This window comes from Lolium perenne, chromosome 4 (assembly GCF_019359855.2).
Source record: "Lolium perenne isolate Kyuss_39 chromosome 4, Kyuss_2.0, whole genome shotgun sequence".
Taxonomy (NCBI): Eukaryota; Viridiplantae; Streptophyta; class Magnoliopsida; order Poales; family Poaceae; genus Lolium; species Lolium perenne.
This window is the reverse complement of record NC_067247.2, coordinates 255,627,871-255,651,108: the sequence shown is the minus strand read 5'-3', so window position 1 is coordinate 255,651,108 and position 23,238 is coordinate 255,627,871. Positions and strand designations below refer to the sequence as shown.

The following is a 23,238-nucleotide window of genomic DNA, read 5'->3' as shown; positions in this document are numbered from 1 at the left end:
TGCTATAAATAGCTCTTCTTCCACCTTGAGCAACTAGTTCTTCTCTCTCTCTCACCTCCATTGTTGCTATTTGAAGAACTTGCTCTCCCTCTTGATTCCTCCAACCATTCTTGCTCATATTTGAGGATTTGAGAGAGGGGATCTAGATCTACACTTCCACCAAACCATTTCTTCTCTAAGTGAGGGAATCTCTTGGGATCTAGATCTTGGAGTCTTTGGTTGACTTTCCCCCTTGTTCTTCCTCTCCAATCTCATCCTAGCATTCGTTGCTTTGGTGGGATTTGAGTGTGAAGGACTTGAACACCTCCGGTGTTCTTGCTTTGCATCATTGCATAGTGTTGAGCTCTCCACCACGATTTGTTCGAGTGAGAGACCGTGAGCTTGTTACTCTTGGAGGGTGACCTCCTAGTTGGCTTGGTTGGTGTCCCGGTGATCTCTTCGTGGAAGATTGTGAAGGGGCCCGAGCTTCTCCTTCGTGGAGCTTGTGAAGTGGTTGTGGAGCTTGCCATCTCCGGAGCGGAGGAAAAGCTAACCATAAGGAAAGGGCCATAATCCTTCGTGGGTGTGGTTCGGAGAATAGGGTGAGCCTTCGTGGCGCGGGGAATCCTTCGTGGGACCTCCACTCCTCCAAACGTGACATACCTTGTTGCAAAGCAAGGGAACACGGGAATACATCCTCGTCTCCGCGTGCCTCGGTTATTTCTATACCCGAGCTCTCTTTCCTTGTGATAGCCATCGTGCTTGAAGTACATATACCTTGCTATCACTTGTGGTACATATATCTTGTGCCTATCTTGCTTAGCTCTAGTTGCTATTGTTACACTTAGTTGAGCTTAGCATATTTAGGGTTTGTGCTTGTAAACTAAACGATAGTTTAATTCCGCATTCTTACAAGACAAATCCGCAATAGTTTTTAATTGCCTATTCACCCCCCCCCCTCTAGGCGACATCTCGATCTTTCAATTGGTATCAGAGCAAGGTCTCTCCTTGTTTAAGGCTTCACCGCCTTGAGAGTAAAGATGTCGGCTAGTATAGTGCACAATGACACAATTGTCTTTAATGGCACAAATTATCTTTTGTGGAGAAATTGCTTGCTTTGTAAGCTTCGGACCTTGTGTCCACATATAGAGCAATTTCTAGATGTCGGTTTTTCTCCTCCGATGGATTCTCAAAATCTATCTTTAGAGGATGAGAAAAACTTACATCTTGAAGCTCAAGTATCTAATGAGCTTTTATTCTCCTTGAGACCCAATTTTCGTAGGTTCTTGATATATATAAAGCGAAAGTCGTCTCATGAGATGTGGATCAAGCTTAAGGAAATGTTTGGTGGATCCACTTCTCATTTGGTCGGTGGTGACTCCGAGGAGCTCTCTTCTTCTTCACATCATGAAGAGCTCCAAGTTGCTTCCACCTCCGGCCGTGATGAGTCATCATCTTCTTCCACTTCACCAACGTGTTGCAAGACACAAGGTAATGATATGGTGAGTGGTGAGGGAAATTGCAATGTTGATATTGTGCTCAATAGTGATGACTCTTCATCTCTATCTCATTGCAATGTTTCCTCTTTGGACTTAAACACATCTTGCATTGAAAATAATCTACATGCTTGTGTTGATAGTCCTTGCATATCATGTGTAAATTGCTTACATAGATCTCATGAGGATATGCTTGCCTTGTCTTGCTCCCATAATCAAAATGCTTCTATTTCCTCTAGTGGCTTGTTTACTAACAATGTAGAGGAAACCGAACACTCTATGGATCAAGACATGATTTCAAATGAGGATTTAAGAATATCTTCATCTTCATCCTCCGGTATGCACATGTGCCTTATGGCAAATGGACCAAAGGTATCTCCTACTTTGACTCCTAACACATCCTCTAATGATGAGAGTGATGATGATGATAATGATGAAGAACATAATATCTTGGTGCATGATATGGCAATGGTATATGCTTCTCTTCGTGGTAATAAAGAAGCTCGTGCTTATCTCGAACACTCTATGGATACCTTGAATAAATATAGGGAAACCATAGTGGAGTTGGAGTCCCATGTTGAAAATGGGGAAATGAGATTCACTCTCCTCAAGCATGAGCTAAAAGATGAGAAGCATGCTAATTTCATGCTTACACAAAAAATTGAATCCTATATGCATGAAAATGAGAAAACTATTGTTGATGCTTGTGCTACTAACTCTAATTCTTGTGAAGCATCTACCTTAGAGGAGAATGTTGAGCTAAAGGCTCAACTTGAGTTGCTAACTAGCAATTATAGGAAGTTAGAAGAAAGTCATAAAAAGCTCTCGGGCTCTCATGATGACCTTCTAATTTCCTATGATGGGCTTAAGTTAGCTCATGAGGCTAGTATCACTAAGGTAACATCTTGTGAGCCTCATGTGGACATTAGCACAATCTCTACTACAAATGCTATACTGCCATGTGCTAGTCCTTGTAATCCATCTAGTCAAACTAGTGATACACCTTGTGTTGGATTACTCACTTTGCCTTGTTGCTCTAACAATGAAGCTTCTACTTCCTCTAGTACTTGTATTTCTACTAACCATGTAGAGGAAATCAAAGAGCTCAATGCCCAAGTCCTTTCTTTGAAGAAAGACTTGGAAAAACGTCATGAAGGGAAATCCGCACTTGACAAGATGCTAAGTGTGCAACAATCCCCCAATGACAAGAGTGGGCTTGGATTCAACTCCAATAACAAGAACAAGTCCAAGAGCAAGAGCAACAAGAAGAAGGGCCAAGACAAAGTCAAGGATCCGGCCAAGTTGGTTTGCTTCAAGTGCAAGGTTGAAGGGCATCATGTTAGATCATGCCCATTGAAGAAGAAGAAGCACTTGAGTGAGAAACAACAAGGGAAACGGCCACAAGGTCAAGGTCAAGCTCATGCTCGACCTCAAGTTGAAGATAGGCCACTTCCCAAGAAGAATCAAGTTATTGTTCCCCAAGAGAAGAAATCAATAAAGAAGAGAAAGGGGAACACTTGCTACTTATGCCGTGAGAAGGGGCACTTTGCTTCTTCTTACTTAGGTGGTACCTTATCTAACCCTATAATTGTTGATGATGAATATTCTCTAGGGAAGGATAAGGATGGCAATGTGTTTGCCAAGTTTGTTGGAACTCAAAGTGGTTTCAAGAAAAGAACCATTTGGGTTGCCAAGCCTATTGTGACTAACCTCTTTGGACCCAACTTGGTTGGGGACCAACAAGCTCAAATTTGATCAATAGGTGTATGTGGAGGTCATTGGAGACTTGGCTACTTCATGAAGAATTAAGGGATCTTCATATATTATATTTTGACCAAGCCAAGTCATATGGATTATCATCTATATCTTATATCCAATGTTCCTCTTTGCGGTAACTTATACTTCAACTCATCATATTTATTGTAAGTTACTTGCCCCTTTGCATGTTTGGTTTTGTACCAAATATGTGTATGTATGTGTTGTGTCTTACTTGCCTATCTTGTGTATTCAAATATGTTTGTTTGACTCATCATATACTTGTGTATTGTTTTGAGCCTAATGCATCTTGATGATATCTTATTTGGCTCTCTTTGAAGTGATTAATGGAACATCCCATTTTGGGGGAGTGATATGCTTTGTGCATCTCTCTTTCTTTAAAACGTGTGTACATGGGTACCACCACTTAGTATTGATATTGCAAGATTATCTAGTCACTATGTGGTGTGTCATACTCATGAGAAATTCAAATTCTAAAATATCCATTAATCATCTCTAGTTGAATTTTAGTTGCCTCTTATTTAGAAGAAATGTTTTATCACATTATGGGGGAGTAATATGTTTTGTACATATCACAAGCCTAGAAAATGTGAACATATGAGGTTATGCCACTTAGAGTTGATGCTCTTAATTATCTTGCTCCTAGGTGGCATGTTTGCTCAAACAAGCTCCATTCCTAATAAAAATATTTTATTACTCATCTTGTGGGCTCTTGTTTGAATATGAAATTCTTGGTGCGGTTTTTCCTCAAGTACATATCTCTATATCTTATTTGGGACACCGTTTGCTTCAAGTTATTCTAATCATTGTCGTGCGTGATTGTGTGACTAGTTGAAGTTATCAAGAATCTTCATCCATGCATAGTGCTTAATTCTATATACTTATCCTATGCATGTTATTGTGAAATTGATCCTTACTATCTTTGTCAATTCACCACCGGAAATTATTTCCAATATACTCATTGTCTTTGACAATTGATAACCTTATATGTGGTTGAATTTATGGATCACCTTCACCTTGGATTGCTTCTTATTGTCTTATTTTATTTCCAACAAATCCTTGTTGCTCCCATGTGTCTTCCTTGTCTCTTTGAAAAATCTTTTAATAAATTATCTTGATTCATATCAAGTGTTTGTTTTGGAAGACAAACCTTTTCTTTATGGTACATTGTGCCATTGTGAAAGGTGTAGAGGGTTTGGTTTATTTGTTCGAACCTTGCTCTTTTGGGGAGTTTGCTATCTCATTCCTTCTTACATATTCTATTAGCTTGAATGAGATAAATCTTTGAGCATGTTTGCTTTATTTCATCCTCTATGCTCAATGGTTTCTTCTTAGTTCATTTGTTGAACTTTGTTGAACAAATCTTTTGAGATTTGCTTCTTAGATATAACTTGGACAACAAATTTGTTTTGTGGCACCTCTATGCCTTATCTAATTCTTTTGGTGTTTTGTCCAAAGTATATCTTTCTTGGATCTTTAAAGGTTTTGGTGCATGCTTTTATGTAATTTGTTTACACGTGTAGCATGCTTGCTTTCTTTTGATCCATTATGTAGGATATACTCCATCAAATCCTAAATGGCTAAGATGTGCATGAAATTCAAACTTCATCTAAATATGCACATGTTTATATGGAGTGTGTCCTATATATTGTGGTTAGTCTAACCATGTTGGACCCAATGAGTTTGGGGACCAAGATGCACTTGAATAATGTTTTAGGTACATTGGAGATGCAATGGAGGCTTGTCTCATCTATAAGGAAGGTGTATTCACCATATGAGAATTGGAGTCAAGCTAGGATGATCAATGAACTCTTATCTACTACATCAAGTCATTGCTATCTCGGTAACAAGTATCTTATTCATGCACTCTCATATAGCATCCAACCTCTTGTAGGTTGTATCTTGGCATGAAATTATTTATTTCGAAAATATTGCGGTTCTTGAAAAACCCTTTTTAAAGTAAAACTTCTTATTGAACATTTGAGTAATTTGAGAATATGCATATGATAGGTTATATATATATCATATTTTATGATTCACCTATCACAAATATGCCCTCTAGCAATTTATTGCATATCAATTCCTCAAAGAGCTCTTGTGTGCAATATTGATGAATTTGTGAAATAAATCCGTATTTGTGATACTTGTTGCCTTTCTCAAAACACTCCAACTAGCTCTACTTCCCTTATTGTTAGTTGTGTTGTTTTTGAGGTTTAACTTGGTTGAAGTTCATTCATATACCATAAGTGAAAATTGGAGCCATAGGCTATATATGCTTCTTAAGCAAACATCTTTTGGTATATTTTATGACTTCATCTTGGATATCTAGTCCTATTTATTTTGTTAACCTCTTGTGTGTGCATGTTTCTTTATGGATCATTTTGTCCATTTTAGAAACTCATATACATAAGAGCGTTAATCCATCACCTTGATATCCTTGTTCTTTGCCAACTATATTCTTATCCTTTTGATTTTAGTGTTATTGGTAAAGAAGATTTATGAGTGCTTGGTTTATTTGTTTTTCTTCATGCACTCATATCTCGTAATTGTTGGACTCAAGTTGTTCTTGATAAGCATATTCTCTTTATCTTTGTTGAGTTCTAAATGATATATAGGAAGTGAGGATTCCATGTTTGTGCATATTGTATTCAAATGCAAACATTATAAATTGTGCACGAACCTTGGGGAGCTTTCTTATTTTTAGAGCACTATATCTCTCTTATCATGATATCTTTGTTTGTCCAATTGGATCTTTGATTGCTTGCTTTACTTGTTAAGCTCATTTCACCATGTTATCTTTATGCAATCTTTGATCCTCAATATAGTTTGACTTCCTTCAGTATTCATCATTGGATATGTGCACTTAATTCCACTCAAATTATGAGAAGTGCACACTTTGGGGAGGAACTCACATTATATTGGCCTTCTAAATTTTTCACCCATTTTGACAATCGATGCCAATGGGGGAGAAGTTTAGAGGGTTTAAGGGAATGGTTTTATACTTAAGTTTGGTTTGTGCTTAAGTGTTTTGCCTCTCATGCATTCCACATTTATATGTCTTGCATGGTTGTATATATATAGTGGAAACTATCCCAAAGGTTAATCTTGACAATGTATGCAATGAATTCATGATCATCACACGTGCATACATTGTGGGGGAGTTTTCTCTATATATATTGGTTCTACTCACATCCATTGCATTTGTTGTAGTTGTGTGAGTAGAGCCGGTTTTGATATGGGCTAGTAGCTTTGTGTTACTTGACCATATCAAATACAACCTCTTGTATACAACTTATTCTCGGATAAGTTGCGTACTTGTCACTAATATTCATTATATAAACCCTCTTATTGTGGTTGTCATCAATTACCAAAATGGGGGAGATTGTAAGGGTACATTGCCCCTATGTGTGGTTTTGGTAATTAATGACAACCCCTATGGACTAATGTTTTCATTGAGTTTATATGAAGGAATATTCCATAGGTGCTATTTGTACTCCATGTGTTGGATTCAAGTATGGATGCCATGAAGATAAAGATATACCTTGTGATTTGGCATCAAGATCATCGGTATGAATATATATATATGTGATATGATCAAGAAGAAGAAATGAAGATGGAGTTCTTATGTGGAACTCAATATTAGCCATGCTCTATCTTAAGTGAGTATGAGAAGATACAAGGGTGAGTTGGGCAAGTTCAAGATGAGCATCTTGAGTGGATCACATGCTTGAAGCTTGCCGTCCATTTGGTGATAGTGGACATGTGAAGATGTGCATCAATGAAGCTTTCCCATCTTTGTGTATGGGGGAGCATTTGCGAGTATACACGAAGCGACAATGATCAAGTGATGGGATGCGCAAGGCAAAGGTATGACCTTGATAGGTTTTCCTTTTACCGGTCTCAAGGTGGTTGATGGGAGACCGGATTATAGGATAGATAGCCGCACTATTAAGAGGGGCTTTCGGTTGGGTAACTTGATCACATCGTCTTAGGGAGCTCAATCCTTTGCATACTTTGCACATTCTTATTGCTTCTTGGTATTTCTCGGTGTGAGGTTCTTGAGCTTGTTGCTAGCTTTACAACAAGCCCAAGTTCATCGAAAACGGAGTTCACATGCATCTTCTATTGCGTTTTCGAGGATGGGTGATTTTACCGGTTATTCATGATATAAGGTTCTACCTTTTATATTCATGATAAAATCCCCTCCTACAGATTCTTGGGTTTTCACTTTCTATTAGATAGCATTTGTTGTTATCTTCCAAACAAAATTGGTTTCATGCGATTCGGAGTTCGGGAGCATTAGTTATTAAAGAAAAAGGAAAAAGAGAAAAGAAGAAAAAGAAAAGAAAAAAAAAGGAAAGGGGGAAGGGCAGCCGGCCGGCCGACCGGCCTGCCGGGCCATGCACCGGCCCGCCCGGCCGATTCCAGCCCAGGCGCTTGTGCCTTCCGGGCGGATTCCAGTGGGCCTGGCTGCCCACTCCGGCCCAGGCGCCGGCCGCTGCCGGCCACCCGGCCCCGCCCGGCCAGGCCGGCCTCCCGCCCGGGTAGGCCTTAGGCGCCCCCGCGCGGCCCACCTCCCCGCGCGCCCCTTGCTCCTCGCCGCCCATGCGCGCGTCTGCCTCGCCCGGCTGCTGGGCCGGCCGGACCGGACGGGCCGCCGGCCACCTCAGCGCCATTTCCGGTCAGCCGGCCTGGCAGCCGGCTGGGGCGTTTTTCTGGCCCGTTTTCTGCCCGTTTTTCTTGTCTTTTTCCCCCCAACAGTTTTATTTGCTCCCATGCTATAAATAGCTCTTCTTCCACCTTGAGCAACTAGTTCTTCTCTCTCTCACCTCCATTGTTGCTATTTGAAGAACTTGCTCTCCCTCTTGATTCCTCCAACCATTCTTGCTCATATTTGAGGATTTGAGAGAGGGAATCTAGATCTACACTTCCACCAAACCATTTCTTCTCTAAGTGAGGGAATCTCTTGGGATCTAGATCTTGGAGTCTTTGGTTGACTTTCCCCCTTGTTCTTCCTCTCCAATCTCATCCTAGCATTCGTTGCTTTGGTGGGATTTGAATGTGAAGGACTTGAACACCTCCGGTGTTCTTGCTTTGCATCATTGCATAGTGTTGAGCTCTCCACCACGATTTGTTCGAGTGAGAGACCGTGAGCTTGTTACTCTTGGAGGGTGACCTCCTAGTTGGCTTGGTTGGTGTCCCGGTGATCTCTTCGTGGAAGATTGTGAAGGGGCCCGAGCTTCTCCTTCGTGGAGCTTGTGAAGTGGTTGTGGAGCTTGCCATCTCCGGAGCGGAGGAAAAGCTAACCATAAGGAAAGGGCCATAATCCTTCGTGGGTGTGGTTCGGAGAATAGGGTGAGCCTTCGTGGCGCGGGGAATCCTTCGTGGGACCTCCACTCCTCCAAACGTGACGTACCTTGTTGCAAAGCAAGGGAACACGGGAATACATCCTCGTCTCCGCGTGCCTCGGTTATTTCTATACCCGAGCTCTCTTTCCTTGTGATAGCCATCGTGCTTGAAGTACATATACCTTGCTATCACTTGTGCTACATATATCTTGTGCCTATCTTGCTTAGCTCTAGTTGCTATTGTTACACTTAGTTGAGCTTAGCATATTTAGGGTTTGTGCTTGTAAACTAAACGATAGTTTAATTCCGCATTCTTACAAGACAAATCCGCAATAGTTTTTAATTGCCTATTCACCCCCCCCCCCTCTAGGCGACATCTCGATCTTTCAGGCATTCATTTACATGATCCCCTACTGTGGATATCTCTATTTTAGTATACCATCATAAGCATTCCATTTAAATCACACATTTTAGTATCTGTTCTTATCCAAGTTTTTGCCTCAGCCTTTGCATCATTGGCTGAGCCAAGACATCAAGCATCTGGCCAGGGAGCATTCTTAGGCCAACCAAGAGCAACTACAAATATGTATGTATACAAGCCCACCAGTAGCATAGTAGCATACCATAAGCTCACAAGAATCCATCAAGTAAATATGTACGGAGACATAGCAACAGCCATGTCAAACACAAGCACATAGGGTGGAATAACAATGTTTGGTCATCATTTAATCATAGACCAAGTGAAGCCTGGTACAAATGGCAAGGACCAGAAATTTGACCAACTCAAGTCACCATGGTTATGCCAACCAATTGAATAGTAGCATCTTCCAAATGGAACTAGGAAGGAAACCATCCCAGATGATTTACCAAGAATACATAGACTACACTAGCCCTTTTAAAACCATCATATAAATGCGGATTATATATATCTGCGAGTATTTTCTACATCAAAAGCTAATGTCAATCAAATATGATCACCCAGCAAGCATGTATCATTTTCCCAACAAGCCAATAGTAGTGGGAGCTACCTAAGCCAGCAGTTCATGACTGCAAAGGCCAATTCAACCACCAAACCATCCAAACCACCAAGCCTACACACTTATCATTACCCAACAGGATTCAAAATGAAGCTAGGGTCCCCAACAATAGTTGGCATCCATCTAGCTTAAGTAAATACAGTAATAGAATCATTACTGCAAAGTAGTTCATCTCAATTATCTACATTAACAAGATAAAGTTTCACAGATAAATGAATTAGTCAACTGCTAGGCAACAGGGATGCTTGGCAAGCATCATGCATCCATTCATATGCTTTTCAAAGCATAAGCAACCACTAGTACATGGTGAGAAGCTATACAAATCAAGCAACAACACAGTATATCAAGCAACATGCATAGATAGAGAAAGCAGTAAGTAATTATCAACCAATTGGTGATCAAATGATCACCAGAGCTTGCAAACACAAGCCATAGGGGCAGCGGAGGAGGAATTAAGAGGGAGAGGAGGGGAGGGGAGAGAGATCACCGATGACAGGGGTGGAGGACGAAGTTGAAGATGACGGCAGGGGTGGAGGAGGAGGAGGAGGCGGCGGCTCCTCCACCTTGCCGCGACGGCGGCCCCTCCTCGCCGTAGGGGCAGCTTGTGCTGCAGGTGGCGGGGATGGGAGGACCGTGGCGGCATGCGCCCCTCGCGGAGGAAGGCGGCGGCGACGGCGATGGCGACGACCATGGCGGCGCGCGGCGGATCCAGGCGACCACGGAGGAGAGGGGAGAGGGGAGAGGGGAGAGGTGAACAGGCGGGGGAGGGCACGGGCGAGATGATATAAGTCCCTTAATTCTGTGGCGCACCCGAGCAGGTGCGCCACAGAATCAACTACTTCTGTGGCGCACCGAAGCACGTGCGCCACAGAAAGAGTTATTTCTGTGGCGCAGCACGCCATGTGCGCCACAGAAATACCTTCAGCAATAATTGGTGGTGGCAGGATGTGGGCCCCACATAGTTTCTGTGGCGCACCGCTGAAGCGTGCGCCACAAAATTAAGCTATTTCGGTGGCGCACTAAGAATGGTGCGCCACAAAATAATATTCTGTGGCGCATTTTTAGTGGTGCGCCACAGAACTAAGCTCCGCCTATAAGGGTTTTCCTACTAGTGTTAATTTAAGTTAATAAAATAAAACATAGCGGAATTTTTAGTGTAATCTTTGTGGCTAGTGGATTAGATTAGCCTTAATTAGTTTACTTAATATTAATTGGTGGACTTTTTATTGCATTAACGAAATGTGAGAGCGGGTCAAAATTTTAACACCTATAATAAATCATATCTATGTGAGAACCTATGATACCCACTTAATGTTGGTTGTTCTAATGTGGTTTATCCGCTTCCCAAAAATGTGGTGAATATGGTTAATTTATGTTTTTCAAGTCATTTTTTATTATATGCTCAAAATTGTGAAATATTAACGAAAATAAATTTGATTTAAGAATTGTGAAATATAGGAAACATTGTAAATTACTTTTGTGTATGTGGAGTCTTAAATTCAGAATGATGGATACGAATTTTTAGTATGCCATGCTTTTATGATATGGAATATGAAATATAAAAAAATGTAATGGTTAAAAATTCTGAAATTTAAAATAATTTTAATTGATTAAATAAACCATTAAATAATTATAAGTGTAGTTTGTGATTAATAGATCATATTAGACTTAACTATTCTAAATAACATTTAAATTTTGAATAAGCCATAAAAATATTATTTGAATGATCGCTTATGATTAATGGATGTATTAGTTTCAATTACTTGGATCATTTGTCCTTTGATTAGTTGTACTGACAAGTATGTTGACAAAGTGGCCACGGAATTCAAAATTGCATATTAGTTTTCTTCTTTCAGAAAATTATATAAGTATGAACAAAATTGAAATACAATAGCAAATATGACTACAACTAACAATGTGTCATTCTCTGTCATCCTACTCTCCTGGCATCGTGGTATTTCTCATTGTACGGGCAAATTTTACTATCGACTCTAGATGATGTAAAGAGCTCAAAATGTCGATTGTTCAGTTACGCAATCCCGTACTCAAACGCTTTTTTGAGTAAACACTATAGTTTGAACTTTAATAAAATAGATACTCAAAAATGTTGTAGAAAAAACCATCTATTTAACTTGTACTATGCATATGACCTATATTATACGTGTATATGATTCAATACTTCAAATACTCAGCATGATAGAATATAATAACCTTTCAGTTGTATAATTCTAAACTTTGAAGTTCAAAGTCAAATATAGTTTTTGGTCCAAATGCATAGAACAAGCTCCAAGGCACAAAATATAAAGCAACTTCATGGGTCAAAATGATAAGGAGCCTCCAAGATCATCAATCAACATCAGTCAACACCGTTGTTGCTATTTTCACCGCCATTGCCATCATCACCTTTGTTGCCATCATCGCCATTCCCACTGCCGCTATGTTTTCGCCCAACCGCTCGTAAATCCACCTCTCATCACCCCTTCCCAGCTCACTCTTGACTGCAAAATTTGCGGTCTTCTAATCTGCCAATATGCCATCACCTTTTTTTTTTTTTTGCGAATAGGACACTGGCATTAAAAGAAACACCGAACAGTACAAAGCAGCTCAAGAAAAACGAAAATTACAACGAGATCCTTGAGAAGCCCTTCATCTTCAACCTCCAGACCGTGTCGACGGCGCGCCGCCGCTGCCGCTCCTCCCTGAGCTAGCCTGACGTTGTGGTCCATTCTATTTGGATCGATCATCATGATCCACTTCTCCTCGGTAATAATTATTTGTCCCATCTGGTTCTCCTCGAGAAGAAACCTACGCTCTTCAAAGTTGGCCTTGCGCTTCAGCTCGGCCAACTTCTTCCATTCATTCTGTTCAACTTGTTGCCATCTTGCCATCTTCTTTCGCTTCTTCTTATTGGCATCAAATGTATCCTTCATCTCTATGGTGTTGCGAGAGCAGGAAAGGACGGGACTAAAATGTCCCTCGTACCAAGCCATCACAAGTTTTGAGTATGTGCAAAATGCGGTACATACATGAGGTTCTTCTTTTGAGTATACGCAAATAAAATTGAGTACAGTGTGGTTTGAGTATCTGGTCAGTTGTTACTTGTTAGCCCCCTTAGTATGCCGCTTTTTGGTACCTACTAGATATGCTCTTTATATATAGCGCTCCTGACGGCACAAATGCACAACACAACAATGACTTCAGCGAGACCCAAGCATTCCATTTAACATTAGGCTTTTGCTTTTGCATGTCCTGTCCTTGTATAAACATAAACTGATATATACACGGTAGTATACATATTCTTGAGCATGAATTCCCCTCATCTCCCACCATGCACACTAATCTTTACAAATTACAGTATGACCTATAAGAAACGATGAAGAGCAGAACAAAATAAGAACCACCCCAGGGAGATAACCAAGAAAGAACAAAAGAATTTTTTTTGCACCCTCCTCAATTTAAGCTCCCAAATCAAGACCCCAAGAAACAGCACCGACCAATATTCTCTTCTTCTACCACCCATTCCTAAACCTTGTCGAGTGCAAATTTCAATCCTGTTAGTGATAGGAAGAGATGCATTCGGCGTACATGCATGGACATCCGTGGTTTGATTTCCTCCTCCTTTTTTTTTTCTTTCCCTTTTCTCTTTGCATGCATGCGCTAACTGATTAGTACGCTCTTCGAGTGTATGGCTTAGGTGCTGCTCACTCCTCGAGCACCGGCGAAGTTGGCCGGTAGAGGTCGTAGGGCGCCCAGAGGTAGTCGACGGAGCACGGCCGCCGGGCGTCGAGCCGGTGCCACGGCTTTCCCTTGCCGCTCCAGTGCAGCAGGCTGATGGGCCCCGGGTGCAGGCCCCGGCACCGGCCCTTGACGTTGTCGCCGCCGAGCCCGTGCTGGTTCCACCGGTGGTCCACAGCCTGGATGTCCCCGGCGAGCACCAGCAGGAACGGCGGCAGCGAGCCGAGGTGGTAGATCCTCTTCTGCTTCTGCACGGCCATCCACCCTTCCACCCTCCTCGTGTACCCGCCGGTGCGCCACCGGTCCACGTCCATCACCATAACGCCGGTGTTGAAGTAGCACGGGCGCCGGCCGTTGAACGTCCCGCTGAGCTCCGGATCATTCCAGAAGGCGTCCGTGAAGTAGGTGGTGAAGTTGGCGTGGCAGTACTCAGGCGCGCCCACGACGTGGTCGGCGAGTTCGACGGAGAAGAGCGTGCGGATGTCATCGACGACGATCACGTCGGAGTCGAGGTAGATGACCCGGCGCACGTCGGGGGGGAGCGTGTCGGCGAGGTAGATGCGCGCGTAGTTGAGCGGCTGGTCGAGCGCGTGGCGGATGGAGCGGGAGATGCGGCCGCGGACGCGCGAGGGGTCGAAGCGGTACACGCGGAGCTCGAGGTAAGGGAAGGTTGCGCGCAGCATGGCGATGAGTTCGCCGTCCATCCGGGCGGCGAGGAAGTGGAACACGACGTTCTCCGGGCACGCCGTGTGCTGCAGGATGGAGAGCACGCCGGCCATGGTGCCGCGCAGGTAGTTGGCGTCCAGCGTCATGGCGACGTTCACCTTGTCCCCGCCGGCGCACTCGGCGCCGTTGCGGAAGGCGGGCGCCTCGCGGAACGTAGGGACTGAGTCCGACGGCTGCCGGATCATCATGGCGGCCGCGTCCACGCGGATGCCAGCCACCGCAGTCGCCGCGTCTCCGAGCAGGACGAGGAGCGCGATGACGGCGACGTAGCCGGCTGGAGGCATCATGGGCGTCCGGCCGGCGGAGAGCGCGGGCGAGACAATTGAAGGACCGTGCGTAGGGTGGCCGAGTGGTTGTCGCCGGCAAGGCGAGGCAGTGGCGACAACGGCGGCAGCACGTAAGAGGGCAGGGAGGAGGTGGCCACCCTGGTCCCTGGCAATGGTAGGGACGGGTTTAGGAAGGGAGGGGGGCCACCATCAAAACGGTGGGCAATGGAGAGTGTAAGGTGAATAGGAGAAGGGACAAACATGGTGGCAATGCATGGGGCTGCTGGGCGGCTGAGAGGGAAGGTAGGAGGAGGAACAAGAAGGTGGGTGGAAACAATAAAATGGCTCTGCTGCCTATAATTGGATTACTTGCATGGATTTCGTGTTGACATGGAATTATTATGGATTGGCTTTGCGTTGACTCCAAATTAATGCCTGGCCATGCCCAAATTGCTTTACTGTACGATTAGAAAGAGAGACAGGATATATAGCTGCCAAAAAAATTATGATTTCTACATGTGAGAGGGCTAAGGAGGTTTGGATATGCTTGGGTATTCTGAGCAAGAGAGAAAAAATAGCCGTTATTGATAGATCGGGATCTGTGATTGTTGAGGAGATCATCAAGAGGAATGAAAGAGAAAAAATAGCCGTTATTGGTATATCTGGTGGGAAAGGAAATAGATCGTCATGGGGAGAAGCAGAAATTACATGATTGTAAACACAAAGCCTCAAGCAAAACAGAGAGAAGGTTGAAAGAACCCACTAGGAGGTAAGCTGATGATCAATGTTGATTCAGCGTTTGACTGTGCCTTGAAAAAATTCTTACCTCATGTGGTGGTTGTTCCTATGGCTGAGGCCTATGCTTTTCAAGATGGCCTGATATGCTTGCCCAGCAGATTGCTTTTAACAAATTTCTCATCTAAACTGACTGTATGCATGTGGTCGATAAACATAAAGAACGCTAGTTTTTCAGCTACATCATCCGCTGCGATCTATGATGACTGCTCACTGCAATATTTTATCGGTTTTGCTGAGAATTCCTTAAGTCTCAGTCACCCATAAAAATGAACTTGAGTTGCATTTTTCTGTTAAAAAAGTGCAATTGCACTTTTCTACTAGAAAAGTGCAACTGATCCGAGTTACACATTTTTTTGAACTGCAGTTGCACTTTTCTGAGGTAACTGAGACTTAAGAAAATCTCAGTCAACTGAGACATAGGCACATCCATATTTTATACAGTGAGTTTGATAGTGTCTTTGGAAAATTGTACTAATAGCTCATGAGCTTGCTAAAGATGCTTATACATATGTAGTTTCTTTTACTTGGGTCGATGAACACCTGTATTATCATTGGCAAGCTCGCAAATTGATAAATCTATATCTATACCTAATAATAAAGTACGAAGCGTTTTCATGGTTCGGTCCGTTCGTCCGTCCGTCGCAAGATATCTATAATTTATTCGTCCGTCCGTTCGTTCCTATACGCGTTTTTTTCTTCCTAACGTGGCACAATTCAGTCTATGTGGCTAGCTAGCAACCGAGTACAACTCTACTTAGGTTAGAGTTCAGAATAGATACGTCATTGAAAATTTGTACATAAGTAGACAACGCCCGTACGACGAGCCAGTCGTCCCGCAGATCTCAGTTTCCAGGATCGATTTCTGTTAGCAAGAATCAGGCGGCGATGTCTACGGGCTCAAGTGTCCATCAAGCCTAGGTGCGGGACGCCGCTGGCCACGGCGATATTTGAGGCAAGGGCTGCAGGCTGCGTGGGAAACGGCGGCGAGCACAATGGCCGCGGTGAGCGCATCAATGTGGAGCAGCGCTGCGATATGCGCGGCGTAGCTGTCGTTACAGGCCACACCGCCACACAACCTGGTGTAGCTCTATCGCACCGAGCCACTTCCTCCGCCCTGCCACAGGATCGGCCTAGATGAGACGGCACCGCCACAGAGGGATGTTGCCCTAGAGGACCCTTGGTGGATTGTGTCATCTGAACTACAGAGCTCGACATCGGGGACGTTGCGCACCTTGTTGCGGTAACGCTGGCATGCGTTTCATATCGATTGCACTCCTCCTGCCAGATCTCTGTCGCTTAGCAGTCAACGAGGTGTCCACCGTGCATCACCCTAGGTCCGGTCCGGACTCCGGAGTCCATGCATAAATATGCAAGGATCTATCATGCGGCAACTATCAAATCATTGAAGTATTTCTCTCGTGATGCAGTAGTCGGAGGCGGCCGACAAGTTCTTCTCAGGCGGCCGACGAGTTCTTCTCGTTCTGGTGGGCGGCGGCGCGTGCCAGGCTGACAACATGGAGTTCATGTTCTCCGGGTGACCAGGGACGTCCGACTGGCTGGAAGGTCATTGTTTCTGCAGATACTCGCCGTCCGCTGAAGAATTTTCGTGTGGACTGTACTGACGAGGGGGTCTGCTTTTGGAGGCCGAACCGAGCTTTGGCCTCACCATGACGTACTAGAAACAAGGAGGACACCGAGGCGCAGAACACAACGTGGTTGGATCAGATACTACTATTCTCCTCGCGCTCAGAATTTGAGCAAGGAGGATACAGAGGTTGAAGCCAATGGATAATTTGGTGTTCAAGTGACATAAGACCTTCTACGTGCGACAACACAGAGAGGAGCTTCATGAGATTTAGGCTGACATAATGTGATATAGTTGCTGCTGAATTGGTTTGCCCTCTGTGTATACCTTTGCATGAATTTAAATAAATCAAGATAATTGCAGTCGCGTGATATGTACAATTACATGTGGTTATCTATCGTTTCAGCTTTGATTCTTTCATGCGTGTTTCTTTCTCACGATCTGGATTGCTATGGTGATGTTAGGTCCAACAATAACCTGCGTAATAAGACCGCTTTCAATGAATATTTAGAAAACATATATTTACATCTACAATATCGAATGGACATATTAAAAAAAAATTATGATGAGTCTATTCATGTTGGTTAGTATTGTAAAAACGTTGACTTTTGACTAATCCTTAGACGCCTTACATTTTGAGACCGAGGGAGTAATTTTTCTTAACTCTGCTCAGGTCTCAATCGACAGAAAGAGGTAGACCAATTTTTAGCCTACTGAATGTTGCTTGATTGCAAGAAAAAAAAGGTTTATCCTTTCTCCTTGGTTTCAATAACCTGAACTTCTGCAATGCACCGCCCTTTTTACATGCGGGCGGCCTTCCCGCCATACACCTTCCAACAGTGTACAACTTCTATCTCGCGTCGATATTTTTTAACCAAAAATTTATTTTGTAACTTCCGTTGCAACGCACGGAAAATTTTCCTAGTGATCAATAAAGCAAGCTCCATGCCTTTTCTTCAAAAAAAAAAAAAAAAAAACAGAACACCTAGGCTCGAAGCAGATTTGGTGCACATGGACACCAGTGCTCTCAGTTTTAAAATATTTAAAACTATACATCTGCGTTTAAAAAAATTATCACATTTATTTCATAAATATATACACATGTCCTGAATATTCGAGTGAAGTTTCAGTAGAAATCGCATTGTATTTTGAGCTACAGGAAAAAAAATTGTGGGTACATATAGGGTAGATATTTGTCAGAAATTTATTTTTTTTGTATAGCTCAAAATACAACATATTTTTCTCCAAATTTTCTACCGTACCTTCGGAATGTTTATATGTAAGTGGGTATTCAATTTTAATTTTTTCAAATCTAAAAAATATGATTTTTAAAAATCAGGCGTATTGGTGCTCATGTGTCAAAGACACTTTTCAAACATCTAGGGTCTTTTTGATTTGTAGGAAAAAAATATTGGAAAAAGAAAAAAGACAGTATTATTTTTTCTTATTCACACTATTTTCCTCTCCAAAATAAAATCGACTGTATTTAGACTTGTAAACAGCTAACCCAGGGTGCCATCATATAAACACTACATAGAGGTACTTGTGTGGCAAATATACGTTAGGTATAAATATCTCGATGCGGTCCCATTAGAGTAACAACTCTGATGCATGAGCAACTTCAACCAGCTAAGCCAAACATAGACATACCAAGCCTCACAGCCAGCAATCGAGCATATTAACAAAAACAGTTTATCTTCTACATCTGTTGGGAGAGTTAGCAACAACTTCTCTATTGAAACAGACAAGCAAAAGGGATCAACAAAAATGAACAAACTATCTTCAGCTAAGCCTGTGATTTGTCTATAGATATCATGCGAATTTGGTACACGTGAGCCAACAGAAGATACAAATAATCCAGACAAAAGTTATCCCTTCACCAGGGTAAAAATTCACTTCATACAGATATCATCTTGGAAGTAGTAAAACTTCAGGGTTTTACCGATTAAGATCATAAAGGGCATTACATCAAGGGGATCCCTCCACCAGCATACTCAACCTCCTGCCATGGGAAAAAAATCAATCAGCTTAAGCAACCCACATATGCTGATACACATTCATGTATTCTTACAAAGTACTCCCTCCGTCATTACAATAGACAAATCTACGACGCTTACTTCCGAAGAGTGGAAGTATATCATTACAATATTGGGAACAAATATGTTATTTGACATGCATTTTTTTTTACGGGGCAGGCTATCGTGCCGGGAGGCAAAAAGGTCTTAAGAATTTGCAGATATGGATCAAATTTGCTCACTTGAAAGCAGTCTTAACAAGTTAGAAAAGTAGATGGGTGCATTTCCATATTCATTGTTGGAACCTTCATTTCCGATAACTACAGTTGGTACGTAGGGGCAACAATTAACACTATGCATTATCTCAAAATCCATTAACAACCTCAAGTGAGAAACCGAATTCCCCATATCAATGTCCTGACCCACTTGAGGCGAACTGTGCTAGGACAAAGGCAGTAGTGTCTATCTTGCACATATAGTTTCAAAAAATTGCTCTAAGCCACAGGAAGGCCTTCAGACTATGCTGTCAGTAAACTCAACCAAAAACCAAACTTTTGTCTACCCAGTTGGAAAATCCAAAACCACGTAATCCATTTCAAACCCAACGTAGTAGCAGGCCCAGTAATGTAGTTAACAGAAAATCTCAGACTGTTATTCAAACAAAGTGTGTTCTCAGATTAGTCAAGATGTATGTTTTAAGTTAGTCCACAAGTCTCCCCCGCTAATCCGAGCAAGCTTTCAAATAGGATGCATCACCTTAAACAGATGAAACAATATTTCATCCAGTTATATAAATCTAGTACCACCAGCCAAGAGGCAACAAATAAGTAATAACTAATATGCATACGTCACAAGTCACAACCAACGAAAATATGGCACTGAGAAGCAACAAATAGTTTAGATGGTATCCGCAACATACCCTAGCAGGAGACAGTGATGATACCCAATCCGATGCATTTGTTGGAAGAAGACCCAAAGTGTTGAGCTGTAGAAGAGGATAATCAAGTCTCTGAAGTTTTCATAGAAATACATGCAGATTTTGTCTTAATTATTATTATAACTAACCTTCCATACACCCAAACCCATAGCAGCCAAGTTGAGAGCAATGAAGAGCAACTTAGGTGCAAGTGTATCCACCCTTGGGTCCTTAAATGGTTCAAAAACTACAAAAGAAGTACAGAATTAAAAAGGGGAAAGAAAATACTCATTAAAACAATAATGAAGTGCATGACGAATAATGTAATCATATTTTAGTACATGATGCCCAAAAATCTCATTAGTGCATATCAAGAACAAGGTAATAGACCAAAGAATCATATATTTCTTGCATCCAAGAGAATCAGACAGGATGGAGAATGGAGCCATGCAGCTTTACAAAACTACAATTGTTCTTTCCCATTAACTGTATCAAGACTTCAAGACAAACAAGGATGGTTATCTAGCTTGAGTGATAATCTAGTAATTTATGTTCACTATTTTCATGCAGCATACCCATCACTTGGTATTAGCCCATCGAAGTCGAACTATAGGACTACAAAGACATCTGAACTGGCATAACTAAAACAGAAACTGGGAGTCTGGGACAAGTTATTGTACTAAACAGAGACTCCTACATAAACATGTGCACATGGATTATTCAGCTCTCAAATTTCAAACTGATACTAGCACAGCCTTCTTTCAGGGGGGGGGGGGGGGGGGGGGCATAGGACATATAACCATCGGTCCTTCTGTTCCTAACAGCTAATGAAGGCACCGAAGTTACTCATATACAACATGCAGAACTATAGCCAGAGATAAGTCAAATAAATTATTCCGCTTCAAATATGTAAATTCACCGGACAAGGCAGATATACAATAAATATTTGGCCATCTCAGCATGCAATTTTAGTTGTGTCTTAAGTGCTCTTCTTCATCTACAAGCAAAACTATGGACGCATTCTCTCCTACAGTAGGGGAGTGGAAGGGTGCAAGATGATGGGGAACCGATGTGTCTGGAGCAATTCCAACAAGAATAGCACTCTATCTCTGTTGTTAATTGTTTTGAGCCAGTTCGTTGTAAAAATTCAAAATATAAAATATAAGAACTGCACCATAAGGTAACATGTGTTGTATGAGGGGTATAACTTATTAGCCTACCAAAAAATGTAGTCTTCTTTCACAATTAAAACCTGTCAAAATTAAATGTTCTTGCGTATAAAGAATATTTTCAGACACATAAACACCCAGTGATCAACAATTACAAATACTTAAACTTAAACACATATCAGGAGGGAGCCAATGAAATATTTATCAGAACATGAAAATCCAAATAAGTAACCAGCCAGACTCTTTTTTACCGGAATATACAGCCCAACTAGGCAATATTTTTCACTGATCACAGGCATATAACTTATAGCGTTCCTAGCATTAACCACACAAACATTGCAACCTCCAATACCAAGTCGAAAAACATAGATCAAAAGTGCCCGAACAAAGGGTCCTAGAGTAGTAAGGCAGTCTCTGCAGCTGAGTTAGCAACCCATAGCGGAAATCGGGTTGCCACGAGATGGTACCTTTCCCGACAGATCGGAGGGCGTTGAATGGCTGCCACAGAGCAGAGAAGACGATACCGATGCTGAAGAGGTGGACGGTGCTCCCGGCCATCCACATCATGAAACCCATCATCATGAGGTTCTTGAAGGGCGCCTGCGCCACCTCCCACGCTTTCTGCTCATAGCAAGAGAGCACAGAAACTTCAGTTAACACTCGTCAAAACCTAGAGATTAGTATGCAAGTGAGCATGGGAGAGTCATCCTAGACACGAAGCATCAAGATCCAGCTCCTCCTGAATTGTTTTTATGGTAGAGCTACACGAGCTGGTCAACTAACACTGAATTGTACAGTTCCGTAAGTATATAGGCCCTGGATCTATCTCCCCAGGGGTCTACTAGGACGTGTGCATCGGGAAATCGAGCGAACCTGCCCCTTCCAGGTGGCCTCGGCCTCCTTGCGCTGCCGAGCGGTGGCGGCGTCGTCCTGCGAGCCAAGGAAAGTAGCACGTGAATTCCGCGATCCGAGCGGGCGAAAGAGCGACTGCAGAAGAGACGGGAGGAGGAGGGTACCGCTTCGGGGGCGGATCTGGTGAAGCCAGGCGGGTCGGGGAAGGCGGCGGAGGAGGAGGAGGACGCGTCGTGGAGCTCCACCGCCCAGCGGCGCGCGAGGCCCTTGCCCTTCTCCATCGCCGGCGGCCGCTGCTGCTGAGGGATCTCCCGGTTCTGCTTCGGTTCCGAGTTTTGGAGTATCGGCGTGGATGGGAAGACGGCAGAGCCCCCACCTCCCAACTTGCAACGAACACGAGTGGAGCTGTCAATTTTTCAGATAGGTCCTGCGTACAATCCTGTATTCGCGTATTGACCCTGTTTGTTTTGGGCCTGCTGAGTTTGGACTTCGCTGGCAAATCCTGGATCTCCATGGTAATTTTGGCAGGATCCGGCCAGACCGGCCCATCCATGGTAATTTTGGCAAAGGCAGCGAGTGAAACTAGTTTTAGCAGTGATGTAGGGCGCGTTTGGTAGTCTGCAGAGAGCTTTTTTGCATGGACTGAGACGTGGAATTGACCGTTTGGTTGTCTACAGCCCGCCGCGTTCTTGCATGAATCAGGTTTTAAAGCACCCCGGGATAGTTCTAGAGAAACGCTTGAAATGTCAGTTTTTTCTGGAGCCAAGCCCGTTGTGGCCAGAAGGTTGCACGTGTGGGGAAGGGAGACGAAAACGCGGCGTTCTTCGGGAACACGCGCCATAATTAGGCTCACCGCTCCCCTCTCCTTCCTCTCACTCGCGGCAGCACTCTCACCCTGATACGTCTCAAACGTATCTATAATTTCTTATGTTCCATGCTAGTTTTATGACAATACCTACATGTTTTATTCATACTTTATATCATTTTGATGCATTTTCCGAAACTAACCTATTAACAAGATGCCAAAGTGTCAGTTCATGTTTTCTGCTGTTTTTGGTTTCAGAAATCCTACACAGGAAATATTCTCGAAATTGGACGAAACAAAAGCCCAAGGCCTTATTTTCCACGGAGTGTTCCAGAACACCGAAGGAGAGACGGAGAGGAGGCCCAGGGCCCCCAGACCATAGGGCGACGCGGCCTAGAGGGGGGCGCGCCCAGCTATGGGGTGGGACCCCCAAGCACCCCCTTGCGCCGCCTCTTCGCCTATAAAATCCCTCGAGACCTAAAATCCCGACACCAATTGACGAAACTCCAGAAAGACTCCAGGGGCGCCACCACCATCGCGAAACTCCGTTTCGGGGGACAGAAGTCTCTGTTCCGGTACGCCGCCGGGACGGGGAATTGCCCCCGGAAGCCATCTCCATCGACACCACCGCCATCTTCATCGCCGTTGTTGTCTCCTATGATGAGGAGGGAGTAGTTCTCCCCCGAGGCTGAGGGCTCTACCGGTAGCTATGTGGTTCATCTCTCTCTCTCCCAT

The 23,238-nt window shown here is 43.3% G+C and overlaps 2 protein-coding genes across 2 annotated transcripts; both read right to left on the bottom strand.

Moving 5' to 3' along the window:
- Positions 1 to 12,832: 12,832 nt before the first annotated feature.
- On the bottom strand, positions 12,833 to 14,681 carry LOC127332199 (probable galacturonosyltransferase-like 4). The gene has a single exon (XM_051358473.2). The coding sequence runs from the start codon at positions 14,382 to 14,384 to the stop codon at positions 13,338 to 13,340; it is 1,047 nt and encodes a 348-aa protein (XP_051214433.1). The 5' UTR covers positions 14,385 to 14,681; the 3' UTR covers positions 12,833 to 13,337.
- Positions 14,682 to 18,389: 3,708 nt separating this feature from the next.
- LOC127332200 (uncharacterized) lies at positions 18,390 to 22,080 on the bottom strand. The gene is made up of 6 exons (XM_051358474.2): positions 21,863 to 22,080; positions 21,720 to 21,776; positions 21,314 to 21,467; positions 19,827 to 19,924; positions 19,681 to 19,746; positions 18,390 to 18,748 (listed from the first exon to the last, which is right to left on the bottom strand). The coding sequence occupies exons 1-6, from the start codon at positions 21,977 to 21,979 to the stop codon at positions 18,710 to 18,712; spliced, it is 531 nt and encodes a 176-aa protein (XP_051214434.1). The 5' UTR covers positions 21,980 to 22,080; the 3' UTR covers positions 18,390 to 18,709.
- Positions 22,081 to 23,238: the final 1,158 nt, after the last annotated feature.